General features: G+C 39.5%; 1 protein-coding gene across 38 annotated transcripts in view; it reads left to right on the forward strand.

The window, feature by feature from the left end:
* Positions 1 to 18,893, forward strand: part of ABI3BP (ABI family member 3 binding protein) — a 137,589-nt gene that overhangs the window by 66,464 nt on the left and 52,232 nt on the right. For 15 of the 38 annotated variants that reach the window (XM_088668137.1, XM_060273724.2, XM_088668152.1 and 12 more), the window contains 9 exons: positions 3,916 to 3,987; positions 4,262 to 4,333; positions 10,495 to 10,569; positions 12,573 to 12,650; positions 13,104 to 13,178; positions 13,982 to 14,056; positions 15,236 to 15,304; positions 15,666 to 15,740; positions 17,226 to 17,300. In XM_088668137.1, the coding sequence (XP_088524263.1) occupies positions 3,916 to 3,987; positions 4,262 to 4,333; positions 10,495 to 10,569; positions 12,573 to 12,650; positions 13,104 to 13,178; positions 13,982 to 14,056; positions 15,236 to 15,304; positions 15,666 to 15,740; positions 17,226 to 17,300 (666 nt within the window). The remainder of the gene's footprint in view (positions 1 to 3,915; positions 3,988 to 4,261; positions 4,334 to 10,494; positions 10,570 to 12,572; positions 12,651 to 13,103; positions 13,179 to 13,981; positions 14,057 to 15,235; positions 15,305 to 15,665; positions 15,741 to 17,225; positions 17,301 to 18,893) is intronic. The other 23 variants (XM_088668139.1, XM_088668144.1, XM_088668140.1 and 20 more) reach the window with 19 other exon arrangements.

The following is an 18,893-nucleotide window of genomic DNA, read 5'->3' on the forward strand; positions in this document are numbered from 1 at the left end:
ATCTACTACTGTGGGCAAGAATCCTGTAGCAGAAATGGAGTGGCCCTCATAGTCAACAAAAGAGTGGCAAAAGCTGTAATGGGATGCAATCTCAAAAATGACAGAATGATCTCGATACGAATCCAAGGCAGACCTTTTAACATCACAGTAATCCAAGTTTATGCACCAACTACCGGTGCTGAAGAAAGTGAAATTGACCAATTCTATGAAGACCTACAACAACTTCTAGAAATGACACCAAAGAAGGATGTTCTTCTCATTACAGGGGATTGGAATGCTAAAGTAGGGAATCAAGAGATAAAAGGAACAACTGGCAAGTTTGGCCTTGGAGTTCAAAATGAAGCAGGGCAAAGGCTAATAGAGTTCTGTCAAGAGAACAAGCTGGTCATCACAAACACTCTCTTCCAACAACACAAGAGACGACTCTACACATGGATATCACCAAATGGGCAGCATCGAAATCAGATTGATTATATTCTCTGCAGCCAAAGATGGAGAAGCTCTATACAGTCAGCAAAAACAAGACCTGGAGCTGACTGTAACTCAGATCATCAGCTTCTTATAGCAAAATTCCAGCTTAAACTGAAGAAAGTAGGAAAAACCACTGGGCCAGTAAGATACAATCTGAATCAAATCCCTTATGAATACACAGTGGAAGTGAGGAACAGGTTTAAGGATTTAGATTTGGTGGACAGAGTGCCTGAAGAACTATGGATGGAGGCTCGTAACATTATACAGGAGGCAGCAACGAAAACCATCCCAAGGAAAAGGAAATGCAAGAAAGCAAAATGGCTATCCAACGAGGCCTTACAAATAGCGGAGGAGAGGAGGCAAGCAAAATGCAAGGGAGATAGGGAAAGATACAGGAAACTGAATGCAGATTTCCAAAAAACAGCAAGGAGAGACAAGAGGGTCTTCTTAAATGAGCAATGCAAAGAAATAGAGGAAAACAATAGAATGGGGAAAACCAGAGATCTGTTCAAGAAAATTGGAGATATGAAAGGAACATTTCGTACAAAGATTACCATAATCAAGGACAAAAGTGGTAAGGACCTAACAGAAGCAGAAGACATCAAGAAGAGGTGGCAAGAATACACAGAGGAATTATACCAGAAAGATATGGAGGTCTCATACACCCCAGGTAGTGTGGTTGCTGACCTTGAGCCAGACATCTTGGAGAGTGAAGTCAAATGGGCCTTAGAAAGCATTGCTAATAACAAGGCCAGTGGAAGTGATGATATTCCAGCTGAACTATTTAAAATTTTAAAAGATGATGCTGTTAAGGTGCTACACCCAATATGCCAGCAAGTTTGGAAAACTCAGCAATGGCCAGAGGATTGGAGAAGATCAGTCTACATCCCAATTCCAAAGAAGGGCAGTGCCAAAGAATGCTCCAACTACCGCACAATTGCGCTCATTTCACACGCTAGCAAGGTTATGCTTAAAATTCTACAAGGCAGGCTTAGGCAGTATGTGGACCGAGAACTCCCAGAAGTGCAAGCTGGATTTCGAAAGGGCAGAGGAACCAGAGACCAAATAGCAAACATGCGCTGGATTATGGAGAAAGCTAGAGAGTTCCAGAAAAACGTCTACTTCTGCTTCATTGACTATGCAAAAGCCTTTGACTGTGTCGACCACAGCAAACTATGGCAAGTTCTTAAAGAAATGGGAGTGCCTGATCACCTCATCTGTCTCCTGAGAAATCTCTATGTGGGACAAGAAGCTACAGTTAGAACTGGATATGGAACAACTGAGTGGTTCAAAATTGGGAAAGGAGTACAACAAGGTTGTATATTGTCTCCCTGCTTATTTAACTTATATGCAGAATTCATCATGCGAAAGGCTGGACTAGATGAATCCCAAGCCGGAATTAAGATTGCCGGAAGAAATATCAACAACCTCAGATATGCAGATGACACAACCTTGATGGCAGAAAGCGAGGAGGAATTAAAGAACCTTTTAATGAGGGTGAAAGAGGAGAGCGCAAAATATGGTCTGAAGCTCAACATCAAAAAAACCAAGATCATGGCCACTGGTCCCATCACCTCCTGGCAAATAGAAGGGGAAGAAATGGAGGCAGTGAGAGATTTTACTTTCTTGGGCTCCTTGATCACTGCAGATGGTGACAGCAGTCACGAAATTAAAAGACGCCTGCTTCTTGGGAGAAAAGCAATGACAAACCTAGACAGCATCTTAAAAAGCAGAGACATCACTTTGCCGACAAAGGTCCGTATAGTTAAAGCTATGGTTTTCCCAGTAGTGATGTATGGAAGTGAGAGCTGGACCATAAAGAAGGCTGATCGCCGAAGAATTGATGCTTTTGAATTATGGTGCTGGAGGAGACTCTTGAGAGTCCCATGGGCTGCAAGAAGATCAAACCTATCCATTCTTAAGGAAATCAGCCCTGAGTGCTCCCTGGAAGGACAGATCGTGAAGCTGAGGCTCCAATACTTTGGCCACCTCATGAGAAGAGAAGAATCCTTGGAAAAGACCCTGATGTTGGGAAAGATTGAGGGCACTAGGAGAAGGGGACGACAGAGGACAAGATGGTTGGACAGTGTTCTCGAAGCTACGAACATGAGTTTGACCAAACTGCGGGAGGCAGTGCAAGACAGGAGTGCCTGGCGTGCTATGGTCCATGGGGTCACGAAGAGTCGGACACGACTAAACGACTAAACAAATATATATTGCTAGCACTTGTTTAAAATTGTAAGGAATTATACTGAATATGAACAGAAAAGGATTTAAAGTCAATCCCACGGGTTTTTTTATTGCTCACAATAGGAAATAAAGCAATTTCCAAGAAAATTATGCCCCTCTAAAGACAGAATTGGCAAAATTTATACATAACAGTTGGATTCCATGTATATTAATTTTTAATATTACAAAAAGATCCAGCAACATTTTACTTGCAAGTCTGCCTATATGAGCTATTCTACAGGCAATGATCTGAATTCATCAGCTAATTTTCCTTTTGTTTATCTATACCACTTTCTATCACAAAAATAATATTATAGAAACCTTTCTATTTTATGGCTGACTCAATAGAGTATTAAATTAAGCCAGAGGGAGAGGGAGAATATTGTGAACCATAAATACCATGCAGATCACAAAGGTTCACTCATAAAGAAAAAGAAAAAATCATAAAGAACCAAAAATAACGTTTAAGAGAATTATGTGTTAATTCTTAAGAAAAGGTTTCTGGAATCATTAGAAAATGTCTTAGGCATAAGACACAGAGTACATCTATAGATTTCTAGATAAATATGAAAATAATCACAAATAACCAGATAATTAACTTCCAAAATGTGTGTGTGTGTGTGTTGTTATTATATTTATAATAAAAGATAATGGTTTGGGTATATATTATCACAATCTTTCTCACATGCCACATCATCTTCACCCTATGGCAGGTTTAGGGAAGTTTGTAATGTTTAATGTTTTGTCGCTTTATTGTTGATGATGATGACGATGATGATGGTATTCTGTTGGGAGTGGCTCGGGATACCCAGTCAGACGGGCAGGGTATAAATAAAAAATTAGTATTATTACTATTGGCACTTTCAGCTATTTTGAATTAAAACCTCAATTATGATTCATACCTGTGTGATCTCTCCTGTATTTGGCCCAGTCTTTGTAAATTTGCTCCTTTTAATTTGGTCAGTCTATATGTGCAACTAGTTTAGGCCTGTTTTGTCTTGCTGTTGTATGGTTGTATTGATTCAGTGGAGATTAGCAAATAAAATAGTTGCTCACCACAGCCTAACAAAGTGAGATTGTCCACCACCACCGAAACATAGAGATTAATTAGATTTTCTGTCTGTTTGTTACACTAAATCACTAAGTAGTAAGTATTTATTTTCAGTATTTTGAATACTAATACATTGGGCTTCTTCTTCTTTTTCCAACTTCTAGTTCCACACAAGTTGCCAGAAATTCCTAAAACTAAAACATCTCACACACTTCAAATGCCCACGGAAACATTGGGTAATGGCAAGTTTTTAAAATACACCTAACAATCATTTTAACTTCACTTCTTTAATATTTCATTAAAAAGCTATATTGAAATGGTAATGTTTTCTTTAGTTCTGTACATGATGGATTGTGATGCAACCAATTTCCACTTCTTTCAATTATCTTTCTTTAGCTTGCAAAATTATGTCCTCAGAAGGCCCTGTATGACAATGGGGTCTTACAGACTTGTAAGGTGAATTTTGCACCGATGCTCTTTATAAAGGTTTGGCCATTTCTTTCACTATAGCTTCAAGTGAAATGCAACCAGTTCCTTCAGCACCCCAGCCACCTGCTCCAAAAGCCACACCAACAAGGCTGGGTAATTATTATTATTATTCTCTTACGTTGCCTTTTTCAGGACAGATGTTATTTGAATAGTTTGGTACTCTGGACAAAAATAAATAAGGATGTAAAATGCAACAATAAGCCTAAATCTCTCAAGTTTACATGCACATAAGGAAAAGTAATATGGGGAGACCACACAAATTTTGCTCCCCATAATCATATGCACATTCAGCTGAGCAGCACTTCCATAGCCTCTCCACATGTGGGTAATGCAGAGGGAGAGGACAAGATTTCAGTAGGCTCAAACAGGATTTCTGGGCAATTTGTAGCAGTTCAGCTGGCAGCGCCAAACAAGCTAGATACTACATTAACTCCACATCTTTGCCTTTAAGTACAAAATTGCCAGTGCAGGAGGAGCAATCTGGATTAGAACTTTAGCATGGGGTGGGTAATTTCCCCCCTCTGATATGACCCTGATGCAGATTGGTGGCCCCGCACTATCAACTTGCATTGGGGGGGGGGAGAGATTATATACATCGGCACAAATTTAGAAGGAAAAAAATCTAGAATTTAAATAGAAATACAATACATCTCACCTTAACGAAGAAGACATTAGATGAGTTGTTTGCCAGTCTGCTGACCAGCAAACTGCTGATGGGCATTGTCAAGGCTCTTGCTCTCCCTTTTTATACCGGTAATTACTTATCTTTGAACCAGATTTGGATTGGTCAACCCTCATACAGAGGGTTCCTAGAAACAGAGGGTTGTCATCTGGCAGCTCTTCCAATAGAGGACCGTCCTCTGTAAAGTAGAACACATGGCTACCCTATTAAACCAGCAGTTTTTTATCTGCCTGCAAGCTGCTTTGGTGGAAAGAGCTGTAGGTCTTTGAGACACCTTGTCCCTTGCATATTGAATTGGCAAGAAAGAAGGCATCAGGATGCTATTGTTGCTGTCATAAAAGTCCTGTTGATGTATTAGGATCTCCCTTTTATCTTAGAAGGGGAAAACGGTATGTTTGCAGCACATGCTGAAGAGGATCTTAGTGCCCAAGACACAGTTTCAAATAATGTGATTGAGCATGTGCCAAACGACACCTCACACAATCACATGTTTTAACAGTGCATGTATTGTTTTTATGGTAAATAAAAGCCACTAGAGAGCCCAGTCAGAAACAGAACCTTGCCTCCTACACCTACCCCACAAAGCTGTACTTTAACATTGGAGGGAAACTCCCATTGGTGCCAGTGGTCAATGGTGGGAGCCAGCACATCTGGGTGGGTGTGTTCTGTCAGCGCTCCTGAACTGTTTGTGAACTGCTAGTCTGGCGCTTGCATGGAGGCAAGCTGGATTCCATGCCCTTTTTACGTCCCAAAGAGGTGATCAGCATAGTCAAATGTGGACATGCTGACATTCTGGCAAATCCTTGATTGGGGTCTCCTAGTCCAGGCATCCCCAAACTTCGGCCCTCCAGATGTTTTGGACTACAGTTCCCATCATCCCTGACCACTGGTCCTGTTAGCTAGGGATCATGGGAGTTGTAGGCCAAAACATCTGGAGGGCCGCAGTTTGGGGATGCCTGGACTAGTCCTTCTGCCTTATAGAAGTTATGACTTATTTTGATTGCAGATTTTTGGCATGTTTCAAGTTTCCAAGGCAGGCTTTACTCTTAATGTGGATATTGATCAGATAACAGGAATGATCACCTTCATAATTTAATTTTTCTTCTCCTAAATTAACTTAGTTGAGTCTGAGATCCACAAATCCCTTCATAATTTCAGAAGTCAGTCCATCAGGTTTTACTATTTACCTGGCATTTTAGTTACTATTTCAAGCACACTTTCTTGGAAGGCTTCATTGATTTTTTTTCCCTGGATTTCCTCTGCAGTATTTAAAGTATACCAGAGGGAGAGATTTCTTTTCATTTAGAAACGCTCTGGGTGGCCAATTTATGGTGAGGTTTAAGTTTCTGAAAAGATGCCTTTGTTAAGATGGTTGTTATATTTTGCACAGTACTCTGATAGCTCTTCATTTATGCAAAAAGGAAAAACATAGTTCCTTTCGCCAAGAGCTATGAATCATGCAACTTTTTCCTTGTAAAATCTCCAAGGTTGCTTGTGTACTTTCTGTTGGCAATGAACCATTCATCCAAGTCTGCCATATTTGCAAACAAATCCTTTAATTCAATTGACGTAAATTAATTTGGTTTGTGGATGGTGGGCATTTTCTGTATAATGCATGCAGCATTATACAGAATTCTCCCTTCCATATGTTTTTAGAGTTTCTTCTAAAAAAAATATTATTATTAAGATTTTTTTTATCACTTTCCCCTCTAAAAATAACACAGTAGACATCACCCTAAAATTATATTGAAAAAGGTTCCTATTTCATGTAGTGTACATGACTTGTCCCCATAATTTTTTCCTTGTTGGTCATCCTATTGATGAAATTATAACGTTGGAAGGACTCACACTCATATCTGCTCATGAGCCAAGCAAATCTATGTTTCTCTAACTCTGGCTTATGTCTAGACATGAGTGTCTGTCCTAATACAGATTTAATCATGGGAGTAACTTGTAGCTTATTCCCAGGAGTGAAACTGGTAATGTTAGATGTGATCTAAAGTCTATTATTGATGTTTCTTGGATGTGACCCCTCAGCACAGGGGCTCCGATTTACTTCTATCAGGAGCAGTGATTATTATTTTTCTGGAGGTACTTTTCTGGAGGCTTTTTTCCTAGAAAAAAAGCAATGGTTAAAAGTGTGGTACTTAACTGTAACAACTTCATTGTGAATACTGGCACATATTTTTTCTAGAAAAAAAAACACTGATGAGGGAAATGCTCAGCACAGTATATGCAGTAGGAAATATGAACTCCAAAAGTTAGTGAAGCAGATCGTGAGTTTATGTGGTGGACTGCTTAGCTTGTTACACCACAGAATTCAGATTGGAGATGCATTTTTAAATATCTTGCAGTCTCTTGTCAAATTGTGTTTTTAAACTTTCTTTGCTTTCTTTATGGAACATATTATGAAATTTCCTATTAATTCATCTGTTCCAGGACACATAGAGAACACACGTATTGTGTGACTCTAACATGGCATATGATTTTCTTACTTTCAATATCTCCATTGTCTGGTCTTTGTGAAAAGCTTTCTGTTTTCCTTAAAATAAAAAAAACCTGACCATTGCAGTTTGCTGATTGCTCAGAACCTAGCCTCCTGGTACTAATTAATTTTGTACAGACATGTTGTCCGGAGCAGGCATGTAAAAGTGCACCTACAAAATCCACACTTTCCAAAACAACATGAAACACAGCCATCTTTCAAAATTTGCAGTCCTCCAAATTTTGCAGTGCACTTCTCCAGCCAAATAGCATTTACAAAAAATGGATATACAGCAAGCCCGTAATGTATGCGCATTTAACTTGTTAACTTGTTAACATCGGAACAAAACCAATGAAAATATTTCAATAGAACAGTAATACTAAAGAGAGAGAGAGAAATCGACCATGTGAATGCTGGCATTAAACCAGAAGGTGTTTAGATTCTAAGGCAAAATAGTAGAGGATTCTTCAAATTCAGAGGACAATGTGAAATCAAGGCCTTTAACTTTGTGCATGGCAAAGAAGAGAGGTAAAATTTCACAGGTACAGGCACAGCATTAAAAGAATATTAGGTAAAGGATACTGCGTGGAAGTGTAATGTTCTGCAGGAGCAAAAGCTGGAAGCGCTGGAAACTGGGTTAGGTGTGACGGAGATTCTGGAAGAAAGAATAACTATTTCTGAGCTGCCTTTGTCAACATTGTTATTTTGATTTCCTTGATTCCAAAAATGTGTCTAAGGACCTCAGAAGGCATGGTCTAAATTTTCTTTTGGCTATGTGGGAAAATACAGATGCAGAGCCTAAGAGTGACCACAGACTGTATTCGATAATTGCAGCCTGCTAGTTCTGATGGGTCATTATCCTTTAATTCAATTTTATATGCTGAAATTTGTTTTTATAATAAATTACATCTGAATGAAAAGTTGAAACATCCCAATGCTTTGGGTGGAGAGTTGTTTTTTGTCAGTAGGCAATGTTTGTAGCTTGATACAAGAAAATTGGTTCCCTTTCCACATCAGCTAGTATGCTGATGAGGTCCTGGGCATGAATTAGTTGAGATTTCTGCATAACAGAGGGCTGGACTAGATGACCCTAGGGATTCCTTCCAGCTCTACAGTTCTATTACCTCCGTGTGCTAGATTGCCCTTAAATAATCACCAGTTATTAGTGGTGGTTGTTTTCCCTTTTTACCTCTGGCTTCATAAATGAGAGTTATTTATAGGATATCTTCTCCCGTCCTGAACGTTATTTATTCCATTAATATAGTACTTCCCTACACTGTCCTCAAAGTGAACCTCTTCTTGGCTTCGTGGCACAAAAGGCTTTTTTGTTGTCCTCTGATTTTTGTGGGTGGTTTTAAAGCCTAAGGCTTGCGGTGTTGATTGTAATAAGGCCAGCCAAGCGCTACAAAAACATCTGCATGAAATGAAAAGGAGTAACTTTTCCGCATGGAAAGTATGCAAAACCATACATAGCATACCGGTAAATGTTTTTAACAACTAAATACTAGGCAATGATAGGGGGGGAAATGGTTGGCTGCATTTGAGGTGAAAAATATATTGATACATGGTAGGAGGCCTGCCCCATGGGAAAGTGAAGGACTTGAAAAAAGGAAAATGCAATGCATTTTCATTCAAGAAATGCTGAATTGCTTCTTCAGAGTTGAAATGTGACACAGCAGTGTAAGATAGTGAGTGAGATACAATTAGTGCCTTTTATAGCTTGAATGTTAGGTGTATCACTAACTAGTGCCTTTGGTTAGCACCATAAGAATATGGAGGTGTGTATCATAAGCAAACACAACCATTTTGGTGATAATCTTGGGGGAAAGCACCGAGTTAGATTTTTTTGGTTGTTGCTGTTTTAATCCTGTAAAAGGCATTGGGCCACCACACTGGGTGTTCAGTCCTTCCCCATATAGGCGCACTGCACCTAGGTGAAAGGTCCCCCTTGGGGCTCGGTTCAGGTATTTCTGTTCCCCTTCTCTCAGCACAGAATACTCTGGAGAATGGGCAGTCTGTGCAAACCTGCTGCACCCCATCCAGCTCTTCCCCACCATTCCAGATTGTGCATAATTTGAATGCTTGATGGGGCTAAGAGAGGATGGGAACAGACATGCACACACCACACAAACACGTACCCTAGAAGCTCATTGTGGCTGGAATCCAAAGCCCTGTACAATGAGTTCCATGTCCGCATGGAAGCTTCAAACTTGTTTTTCTAGTACAGCGATTCCTCCTGCCAAATGGCAATCTGGTTTTTGAAAGTGAAGGAACTGTTATTCCCTATAGAGATCTGCTATTCGGTTTTTTTAAAAAGGTTAAAATTTCCACTGGGCACCTCAAACCCCTTTGGCATGCCTAACAGAGTTCTTTGGATCCCACCCTGTGTATTTACTTGCTAGTTGAATAGTGCAAAATGTAATTCTAATATGTAGCTCATGCACAGAATATACTACCCGTGTATTGGACAGATGAGTAAAACTCACCTGTCCCTTTGCATCACTTGCTAGCAGGCAATAGGGCACTACGTAGGTTTGTACAGATAATTATTTCCATTTTACTGTAGTTGACAGATTAGGTCACTCCTTCTTAGTGCCTTCTCCTACCTGCCATTTGTATGGCAACATAGCACAGGTGCCATGTACAGTAAATGGATTTCCACAAGAGAAAGCAAAGTGGATCTGATGTTGCTCTCCTGAAATTAATAAGTATTTTAAATATAAATATTCAGCAAAATATACTGACCTCAACATGTTGTGAAACCTTTAGAATATCCTATGTGTCCAAGTTTGAAGAAGAAGAAAAATATTGGATTCCCCTTTTCTGTTTGTGACAGATGAGTATAGTTTTTCAAAAGAAAATGTGTTCCTCTTAGTTTAAGATCCTCAAAGACATCTTCATTAAGATGTTGTCATTTGTGAATTGTGCTTAAACTTGATTAGTTAAAAACCAACCGATTCAAAAGCTTTTCCAAAAAATTACTCTTACTATTGATACTAGTTACATACAAGCAAAGCCACCTCAGAAAATAAAAATTGGATTTAAAAGAAATCATAATTACAACTACTATCAATTTATTATTTTTAGTTTTCAGCAAAACACAACCTGGTCTTTCAAGCCCCAGAAGATATGATGAGAATGACATATCATACTCCAAACCAGGTATACCATTGCATCCTATACTTACCATTCATGGAATTAAGACTGCAGTCCCCAGACTGCTGTACTTTCGTCAGAATAGTTTCACTGAAATCATTAAAACTGTTCTTAAATAAGAAGCTGGGCGACATGTCCTTAGGCGCCAGCTTTCAATACTTCTTTCATGTCATTAGAATTTCTGTTTGCAGAATCTTCTGAGGAATGAATCTATCTGAAACTGAATTTAGAGAGCCAAATCTACCGACTACAATTCCAGTTAACGCCATCCTTACTGTCTGGCAAATTACACCTGCACATAGAGGATTGCATCCCCCTGACTAGGTGTCCTGTCCTGCAATCTTCTGGGTTCAATAGTGTGTATCTGAAGATGGGTGACCAGGACAGATTAAGGATTCTGTTTGTGTACCACCCACCCCACTGATCAACAGTCTCCCTTCCTGAGCTAGCTGGTGTGTTTTCAGGGTTGGTGTTGGAGTCCCCCTGGCTGGTTGTGCTGGAGGACTTTAATATTCACACTAAGGTTCCCCTCAAGAATGGCTCAGGATTTCATGCCCTCCATGACAACCATGGGTCTGTCCTAAGTAATTTCTGGCCCTACCCATGCTGCAGGGAACACTCTGGACTTGTTTTCTGCGTTTGATTGTATGGTGGTGATCTTAGAGTGGAGGGACTCTCTTTAGTTCTGTTGCCATGGTCAAATCACTGCCTTGTGGGGTTTAGAACTCAAAGCCTCTTCAGGGATGGGGGACTGATTAAGATGGTCCACCCTAGCAGGCTGATGGATCCAGATGGTTTCCCGGTGGCTTTGGGGGCGTTTCCTGTTGTCTCCCTTATACACCTTCTGTTTTTCCCAGTGTGTGTTGTATGCTGTTAATTCCTAGAGGTTCAAGGCCTGCCTATTTTGGGCTATATTTAAGGCCCCCTGTATGATGTCAATAATAATATTACAGTTGTACTTCGGCTCCCAAACGCCTTGCAAGTCAAATGTTCCAGCTTCCAAAGGATCAAAACCCGGAAGCGAGTGTTCTGGTTTTCTAACGTTCTTTCAGAAGCCAAACATCTGACCGGGCTTCCGTGGCTTCCGATTGGCTGCAGAAGCTTCCTGCAGCCAATCAAAGCCGCGCTTCGGAAGTCGAATGGACTTCCGGAATGGATTCTGTTTGACTTCTGCGGTGCGACTGTATTAAAAATATTGTTATTTTTTTATATCTCATCTTGTTTCCCAGTGAGACTCAAGGCAGCTTATACAGATAAAATAGAACAAGTTAAAAAACATAGGAAAGAAAACAGAAAATAAATAGTATTAGAGTTAAATCTTATGTCTTAAGTCTCTTCTACTGAAACCAGTGTAGCCAAATGCAAAAGAGAACAGGGCTTCTGTTCCTGTAATGTCATGTAGAAGAGGGGATTTTTGCTGATATAGGTGACCACCTTAGTTGACCGGAATGTGACTTCAAAGTGACCTATATGTTCTTACTACTACGGTAGGTTAAAGCTACGTAGTTACCTGGAAGTAAGTCACGTAAACTATGAGATTTTCTGAGTTTACGTGTATACATTGCACAGTAACTTTTAGTAGACTATGTTGCTTATTACAGTGTTGCTTCTTACGGTATCCCACTTTGCTTGGATAATGCCACGAGTTGAATCGTTAATAGAACCTTAAGTTTCTCTGTGTGGCACTGATTCAGATACCAAGTTGTAATCCAAAACAATTACAGTATGGGTGGGCGGGCAGGCAGGAACTAAACAGATGACCACTCAGCATTTGTTCAAATCCACATACACTACGAAGAAGGAAATCTTTCATAGAGTGTGATTTAAACAGATGACTTCATCTGTAACACCTACTAAACTGGTAAACTAAAAACAATGGCCAAAATTCAAGGAAACCCTTCAGGTTTTTCCTACAGAAAAATAGCTTTCCTCCTGCAGAAACTCCCCACCACCACCACCACCACCAAGCTGGCTTTTCTTCTTCTTATACTTGTCAACATTTCTTCCAGCAGTAACAAATGAACCCACCCTGGAACCTTTCACACCAAAAACATCCAAGCCTCTTGACTGGCCAAAGACACCACAGGGTAATGCTCTTTTTCAACGTGAATGGTCATACTGTACGTCATGTTTCATCAGAAACATTTTCATTCCACGTGAATCCATTTCTTTCAGAATAAAATCATCACCATGCTTTCCATACTGACCTTTTATCACACTTCTAGCTTCTACAAAGTCTCCAAACCTTTGTAGAAACATGGTCATACTTTTATTTTAAATTTCAGTTACGAAAGCTGCATGGGCTCCCTATCATTTCTTTTTATTATCCATCTCTTTGCACAACTGTCTTTTGAGGGAAATTGACACTTGTCATTGGAGTGCTGGGTTATGCTTAAGATCAGTGCCATGTGGTCTGCAACTCCATCACTTTCATCAACCTTGCTGGTCTATTCCATTCTGTTCATCATTGCAAGAGTGTTGCATGAATGGTTTGTTTGAATTTTGAAGGATTTTAAATGTAACCATGATGCTCTTTTCAGCTTCATCCGAAACACCATTTATTCCTTTTAAATGGAAGACTTCTGCCACTCCAGAAGGATGGCATGTGAGCCCTGGTAATTAAATACTCACTTTATGTATACAGATGGCATTTTTTAAACTCTTCTCTCTTCAGATAGCTACTAGAGCATCAATCCTATCCCTACTTACCTGGCGGTAAGCCTTATTGAATTCAGTAGGAGTAACTTCTGCATAGACATGGTTAGGATTGCATGCTAAATTACTATCAGTTACTACTTTTCTGTGATAAATCTGAGTCCTGTGATGAATTTTAATTCACACCCCCCAAAAAAAACATTTCTTCTGTTTATTTTTTTCTCAGGAGCTATTGAACCTGGGTTTGGTAATGAAATGCAGATTGTTCACATATCTATATCACAATCAAATAAATTTGCACTTTTGTTTTAGATACGTTGATTATGAACATGAAATCAATGTATGCAACTATTGATGATTAATTTGAAATTTATTTTTAGCTTTTTCTGCTTTCCAGATCTCATGCATTATGAGTTTATTTTCTATTGAATAGTCCACGTTGTATGTATTACCTGGGCTTATACAATCAAGCTCAGAAGAGTTTGTGGGTGTGCCCTCTTCCCTTTTGCCATCTTTCTGTTGAAATAGGGGGTGTTGCTGCCAGTTTTGTACATGAGACGTTATTAAAATGTGTTTAGGGTATTTGGTGATAACGGACCTTCTGTTTTGAATTTGATAGGTTCCCACCCCCAACCCAATCTTTCCATTTTCACATTAAACATTTTTGTTTTATCAGTAAATTGGAAATATTTCACTTCAAGATTGGTAACTTTTAGTTGTATTTGTCTTTTTCTGTTCAGTTTGAATTCTCTTCTTTTTCTAGCCACTTATCAACCACCTTTGAAGCAGAATACACCTAAAACTTCTAGAATTACTGAACAATTAAAAGCTACTCCAGGTAACATTCATTTCCTGGAAAAGTTTTATAACTTGCATTAAAATTCAGCCCCTGGAGATCCCTGAAAATCTTTTTATTGCCATTTTTCACCACTGCAAATAATAAAAACAGAGTGTACTGTACTTTCAAATGCAGTATTTGGCTTACAGCTACAGCATTAATTCTTGAATTCTGAAAACATTATTGCTCTTAATTGAAATTGGTCATTGAACTGGTGCCCATTGAAATATCTGCACTTTGATCAATGAGCATTTGTGAAACAGTGTGGGTAAATGAGCTTGCTGTTGTTATTTGAAGATTTGCCTCATATAAATTATAGACACAGCCATTTCCAGGTTTTAAGCAAAAGTGTGACAACTTTTTTAAAGGGCCAATGGCAAATTGAGCAAATAGCTTTCCCGAAGGAAAGTACTCCTTATCCACATAAAAAGAAAACATTTATTTTTAAAAAAATATATAGTACTTGAATTTGGATGATTTTTAGATAGCTTTCCTTGTGGGCAAAGTGGTTGTGAGGTCACAGCTGCAGAGATACAGTAGGGGAGCCATACCAATTCTCCCACTGTGGGATCAGCACATGCCCAATTGTTCCACTTCCTTGCCCCTCCAAGTAAGCAGCAGCTATGCTGTTGTTTAGGAGGCTACTCCTGCAGCTACACCCCTCCCCCCAGAAGCTGCTTCTGTCTTTTACCTATGATTATGAATTGGCATGTAGCATTCTATAATTTTTATACCAGCTTTGCTAATTTTCTCCACACGTATATCTTGTGAGAGCTACCACAAGCCTTGTCAATTATGCATCAATTCTAGCATTACATAATCAGCATAATCAACCATTACATGAGTAATGAAAATATTATTTAACAGTATATGTAATTTATGGCACTTGAGAGAGTCCAAAGCACTTCACATACGTTATATTTGTAATCCTTATAACAACTTGGTAAGGTAGGTTAATATTGTTATTCCTATAGATATATCACCTGGGCACCTGAGTTAATGGGAAAGAATAGACAGATATGATTTTGCTGTTATCTGAGGCTTTAAAAGATTTACAATTTACAATTTTTAAACATCCTGTTTCACCTTCACTTTAGTTAATTTGATTCTAATTTCCTAGGATGAAAATAAAAAAGACAGTAAGAAGCAAAAAACTATAATACAGCCTGTGTCTTTCAGCTCTGCAGGAAACAGAATTGGTTCCTTCTACACCTTCTGCCCATCCCAAAATACCAGAATCTAAACGTGGTAATAACAATTCATGCCATGGATTGTAATTATTGTTGTTGTTTGAATTCAAAGTTAGCCTGTTTGAAAGAAGCTATGTTGTTGGTTTGAGGAAATACAAAACCCTTTTGGGTCAACTTTGCGTAGGCTTCAGTCTTTGCGCACTACCTCATATATTCATATTCATAAAATATTTTGGTGAAAACAGTTATAATAAGAAAAGCATGCAGGAATCAGAAATCACCCTGTTTTTATATCAATTGCAAGTAATCATATACTGATTCTGGGCAATGGAAAATAGATCTCACTTTAAACATCTTTATGAAGAACTGTCTAATTCCCGCATGATTTATTGCTCTCTCTTTCTTTTCTTTTTCATCAGCAGAAAAGGAACCTCAATGGGAAGCCACTACACTTAAAATTTATAAAACCTCTGAATTGCCAAGAACAACACAGGGTAATGGTTAATTAGAATAGATATACATTATTGTCACTGTGCCACTTGTTTACAGTGAGATTAAATGAGCCCCCCTTCCCCCCACAATCTCTCAGTCCTTGTTACACTTTGTGTGCTGTCATACGACCACCAACTCCAAACGTCAGCTGCAATGTTGCTGTCTTCCATTCAGCAGCCTCACGGCCCATGGGTAGAAATTGTTCTTTAACCTGTTGGTGCGGCTTATCAAGCTTCTATATCTCCTGCCCGAGGGCAGGAGATTAAAAAGGTGCTGGTCAGGGTGTGAGTCATCCCTGAGAATGTTCCTCGCTCTTCTGAGGCAACGGTCTCCCACGATGACATCTAGCGGACTCAGGGGACGGCCCACAATATAGTGTGTTGTCTTCACCACCCTCTATAGGGACTCTCTGTCCATGGCTGTCAAACCAGCATACCACACCGTAATGCAGTATGAGAGAACACTTTCTATCGTGGACCGATAGAAGGAAATCCTCAGTTGCTGTCCAACCTTGTTCTTTCGCAAGACCCTAAGGAAATGAAGTCTCTGTTGGGCTTTCCTAACCACCTGGGCTGTATTGACCTTTCAAGTTAGGTCTTCACTAAGATGGACTTCCAGTATTTAAAGGAAGAGACTCTCTCCACACAGCCCCCCCTCCCCGATATACAACGGGGCTAGCTCACCTCTCTTCCTCTGAAAGTCCAACACCATCTCCTTTGTCTTGCCAATGTTTAGGTGCAGATTGGTGTCATCAGCAAACTTAATAATTGCAGTAGATGGGTCAGATGAAATGCAATCATATGTATACAACAAATACAGGTATGGACTTAGCACGCATCCCTGTGGAGTGCCAGTGCTAAGCTTCAGGGAGGTAGATGTAACAGGTCCAATCCTCACTCTTTGTGTCCGATCTCTCAGAAAGTCCCTTATCTTTGAAAAACAGGTGATCTGTGCTGTTTGTTGGACAGGAAACTGCTGGGGGGGGGAATGCATAGCAGTTTGCAGGCATCCCAGGGAAATGGGTTGTTTTCTTCATGTATTGATCAAGTTCTAAAGATTGGTGAGACTAGTTCTGTGAGCCCAAGGGGCCGTGCCTATAACCCTATGCAGACTTAGCTGTCCGACTTGCTAAGATTTGCTTCGAAATATGCACAGAATAATTTTTAACTCAAGTAGCAGCCCCTCCATGACCTTTGGGCAAACTAATTTTGAGTCTCCCAGACTAGTTTGTAATACGGCTTTATTTTTAAGGGGGAAGGATTAAAAAGTAAATAATCACACAGGGATAGCATAAGCCTGTTGTATATGCCATGCAGTTCTTGGTATCTCAGTAATTGTTCGTTTGGGATACTCCTATGCAGTTTTGGACTTGGGTGAGCACACAACACTGGTCGTGAAGGACTCCCACTCATTTTAAGCTCTCCGTGCTATCTGTGCTGCTTTCTTAGGGCACATACAAATGACCGTTTCGTTTTTATTCCTTTCAGCTCCCAGTAAAACAAAAATCCCAGTTTCCAAGCCCCAAATCCCTCCCCATCTGGAAGAGCCAAAGATTGTACCGGGTAATTGCTATGTACTTTCCTATAACTATTTTATTCCACAGCATGGATCAAGCTTTCTTCTGACGGACTTGGACATGCCGTTCACAAAAACAGAACATGTGTTGTTCGTGTGCATTCATTCTTATATAATCTTAGAACATGTAATGCAATATAATTCCATTCGTAATCGCAAGTAACAGTCTGAGATTAAAAACAGCTTCAAAACACCAAATTAGATTTTGCTGTCATGTCAAAGCTTATAGTTCTGTTGTTTTGTAAGTTAAAATATTGTAATGGGGTGAATTAAGTTGCCATTACCTAATTTGTTTGAAATCTGGCTCAGGTTTGACAATTAAGTTAATGTTGGTTGATTTGCTAGCTCAGTCACTACTAGCAATAAATAATGATAGGGATAAAATTCTGAAAGAGGTTTCAAGAAAAATACCAACGAAAACTCAATGAAAGAATATTTTGACTGGAAATAAGTGCTATGTTACTTCTATTCCATACAAAGCAGTGTGGTACTATGGGGTGGTGGGGCTCACCTAACCTCCCAGAAGCTGAGTTACAACTATTTATTGGAAGGTGAGGCAGCAGGGAGATTTGTGTGGTGCAAATGTACCGCCAGGAGAGCTGTATTGGGCGTGCCAGTTCATTTGCCCAGCACTGATCTCCCTGTCTCCTTGTCCCTCTCCTTCCTGATAAGCAGCAGTGACTCAGCAGTCAGGAACTGAGATGGGCACCGCTGCCCCCTACTTATGTAAATATTTCAGACCCAAGCAAATATTATAATTTTTATTTTTCATGCTACCTCTCTTCTTGAGAGCTTCTGCAGAACTAAACAGACTTATGTGATATGTGCTAACATTTTGATATTTTTAATATTGCAGCTTTGAGAAACCACAATTAGACCATTCAATCTTAATATGTTCCTCAAAATCTGGCACTTTATTTTGCAATAACCAATTTCTTCAACCTGTGATGGCCAGACCCACTCTAGCCAAGCTGCTTGGGTGCAATTTCCCATTTAGCTATGACTTAATCATCCCCTCACAGTACTTTGACCAGAAAAGCCCATACATTCCCCCCCACTCCCCCCAAAAATCTAGGTATATCTCCAATGTGAAAGGAGGGACTTCAAAAGCCTCTACTAGGCTTGAAGTAAAACACATAGTATAGGAAGGTGCCATGTGCAGCCCAAGGACTTTGAACTAAATATAGAGGATAAACACACACAGGGACATATAGTTGGAAATATATTTTTCATTCATATACACTATCAGCTTTCAGTCAATAAGAAGTACAGCTGTGCTCTGTGCAACATGTGGTCTTCTCCATTCATCTATAAAGATTAATCCAGAGATTTAAATGAGAGGCAGCAGATGTGCCTTTCGCAATGTAAACTGAAATTTCCATATTGTTTATTTTCTTCATGCTTTTGTAGAGCTGAAGGAAAGTCATAGAATTTCACCAAGATTGAAAGGGGAAACTGACCGTTAAAATGATGAGATGCTTTCCACTTGGATAAGTAGCATGCATCTATTTTTAGTTATGAGTCAGAAGTAGAACAGGGTTTGTGTTACTTGATCTATACCCTAAAGCTTGCCCTGTCTC

Source organism: Zootoca vivipara, chromosome 4, assembly GCF_965207765.1.
Source record: "Zootoca vivipara chromosome 4, rZooViv2.hap1.1, whole genome shotgun sequence".
Classification (NCBI taxonomy): domain Eukaryota; kingdom Metazoa; phylum Chordata; class Lepidosauria; order Squamata; family Lacertidae; genus Zootoca; species Zootoca vivipara.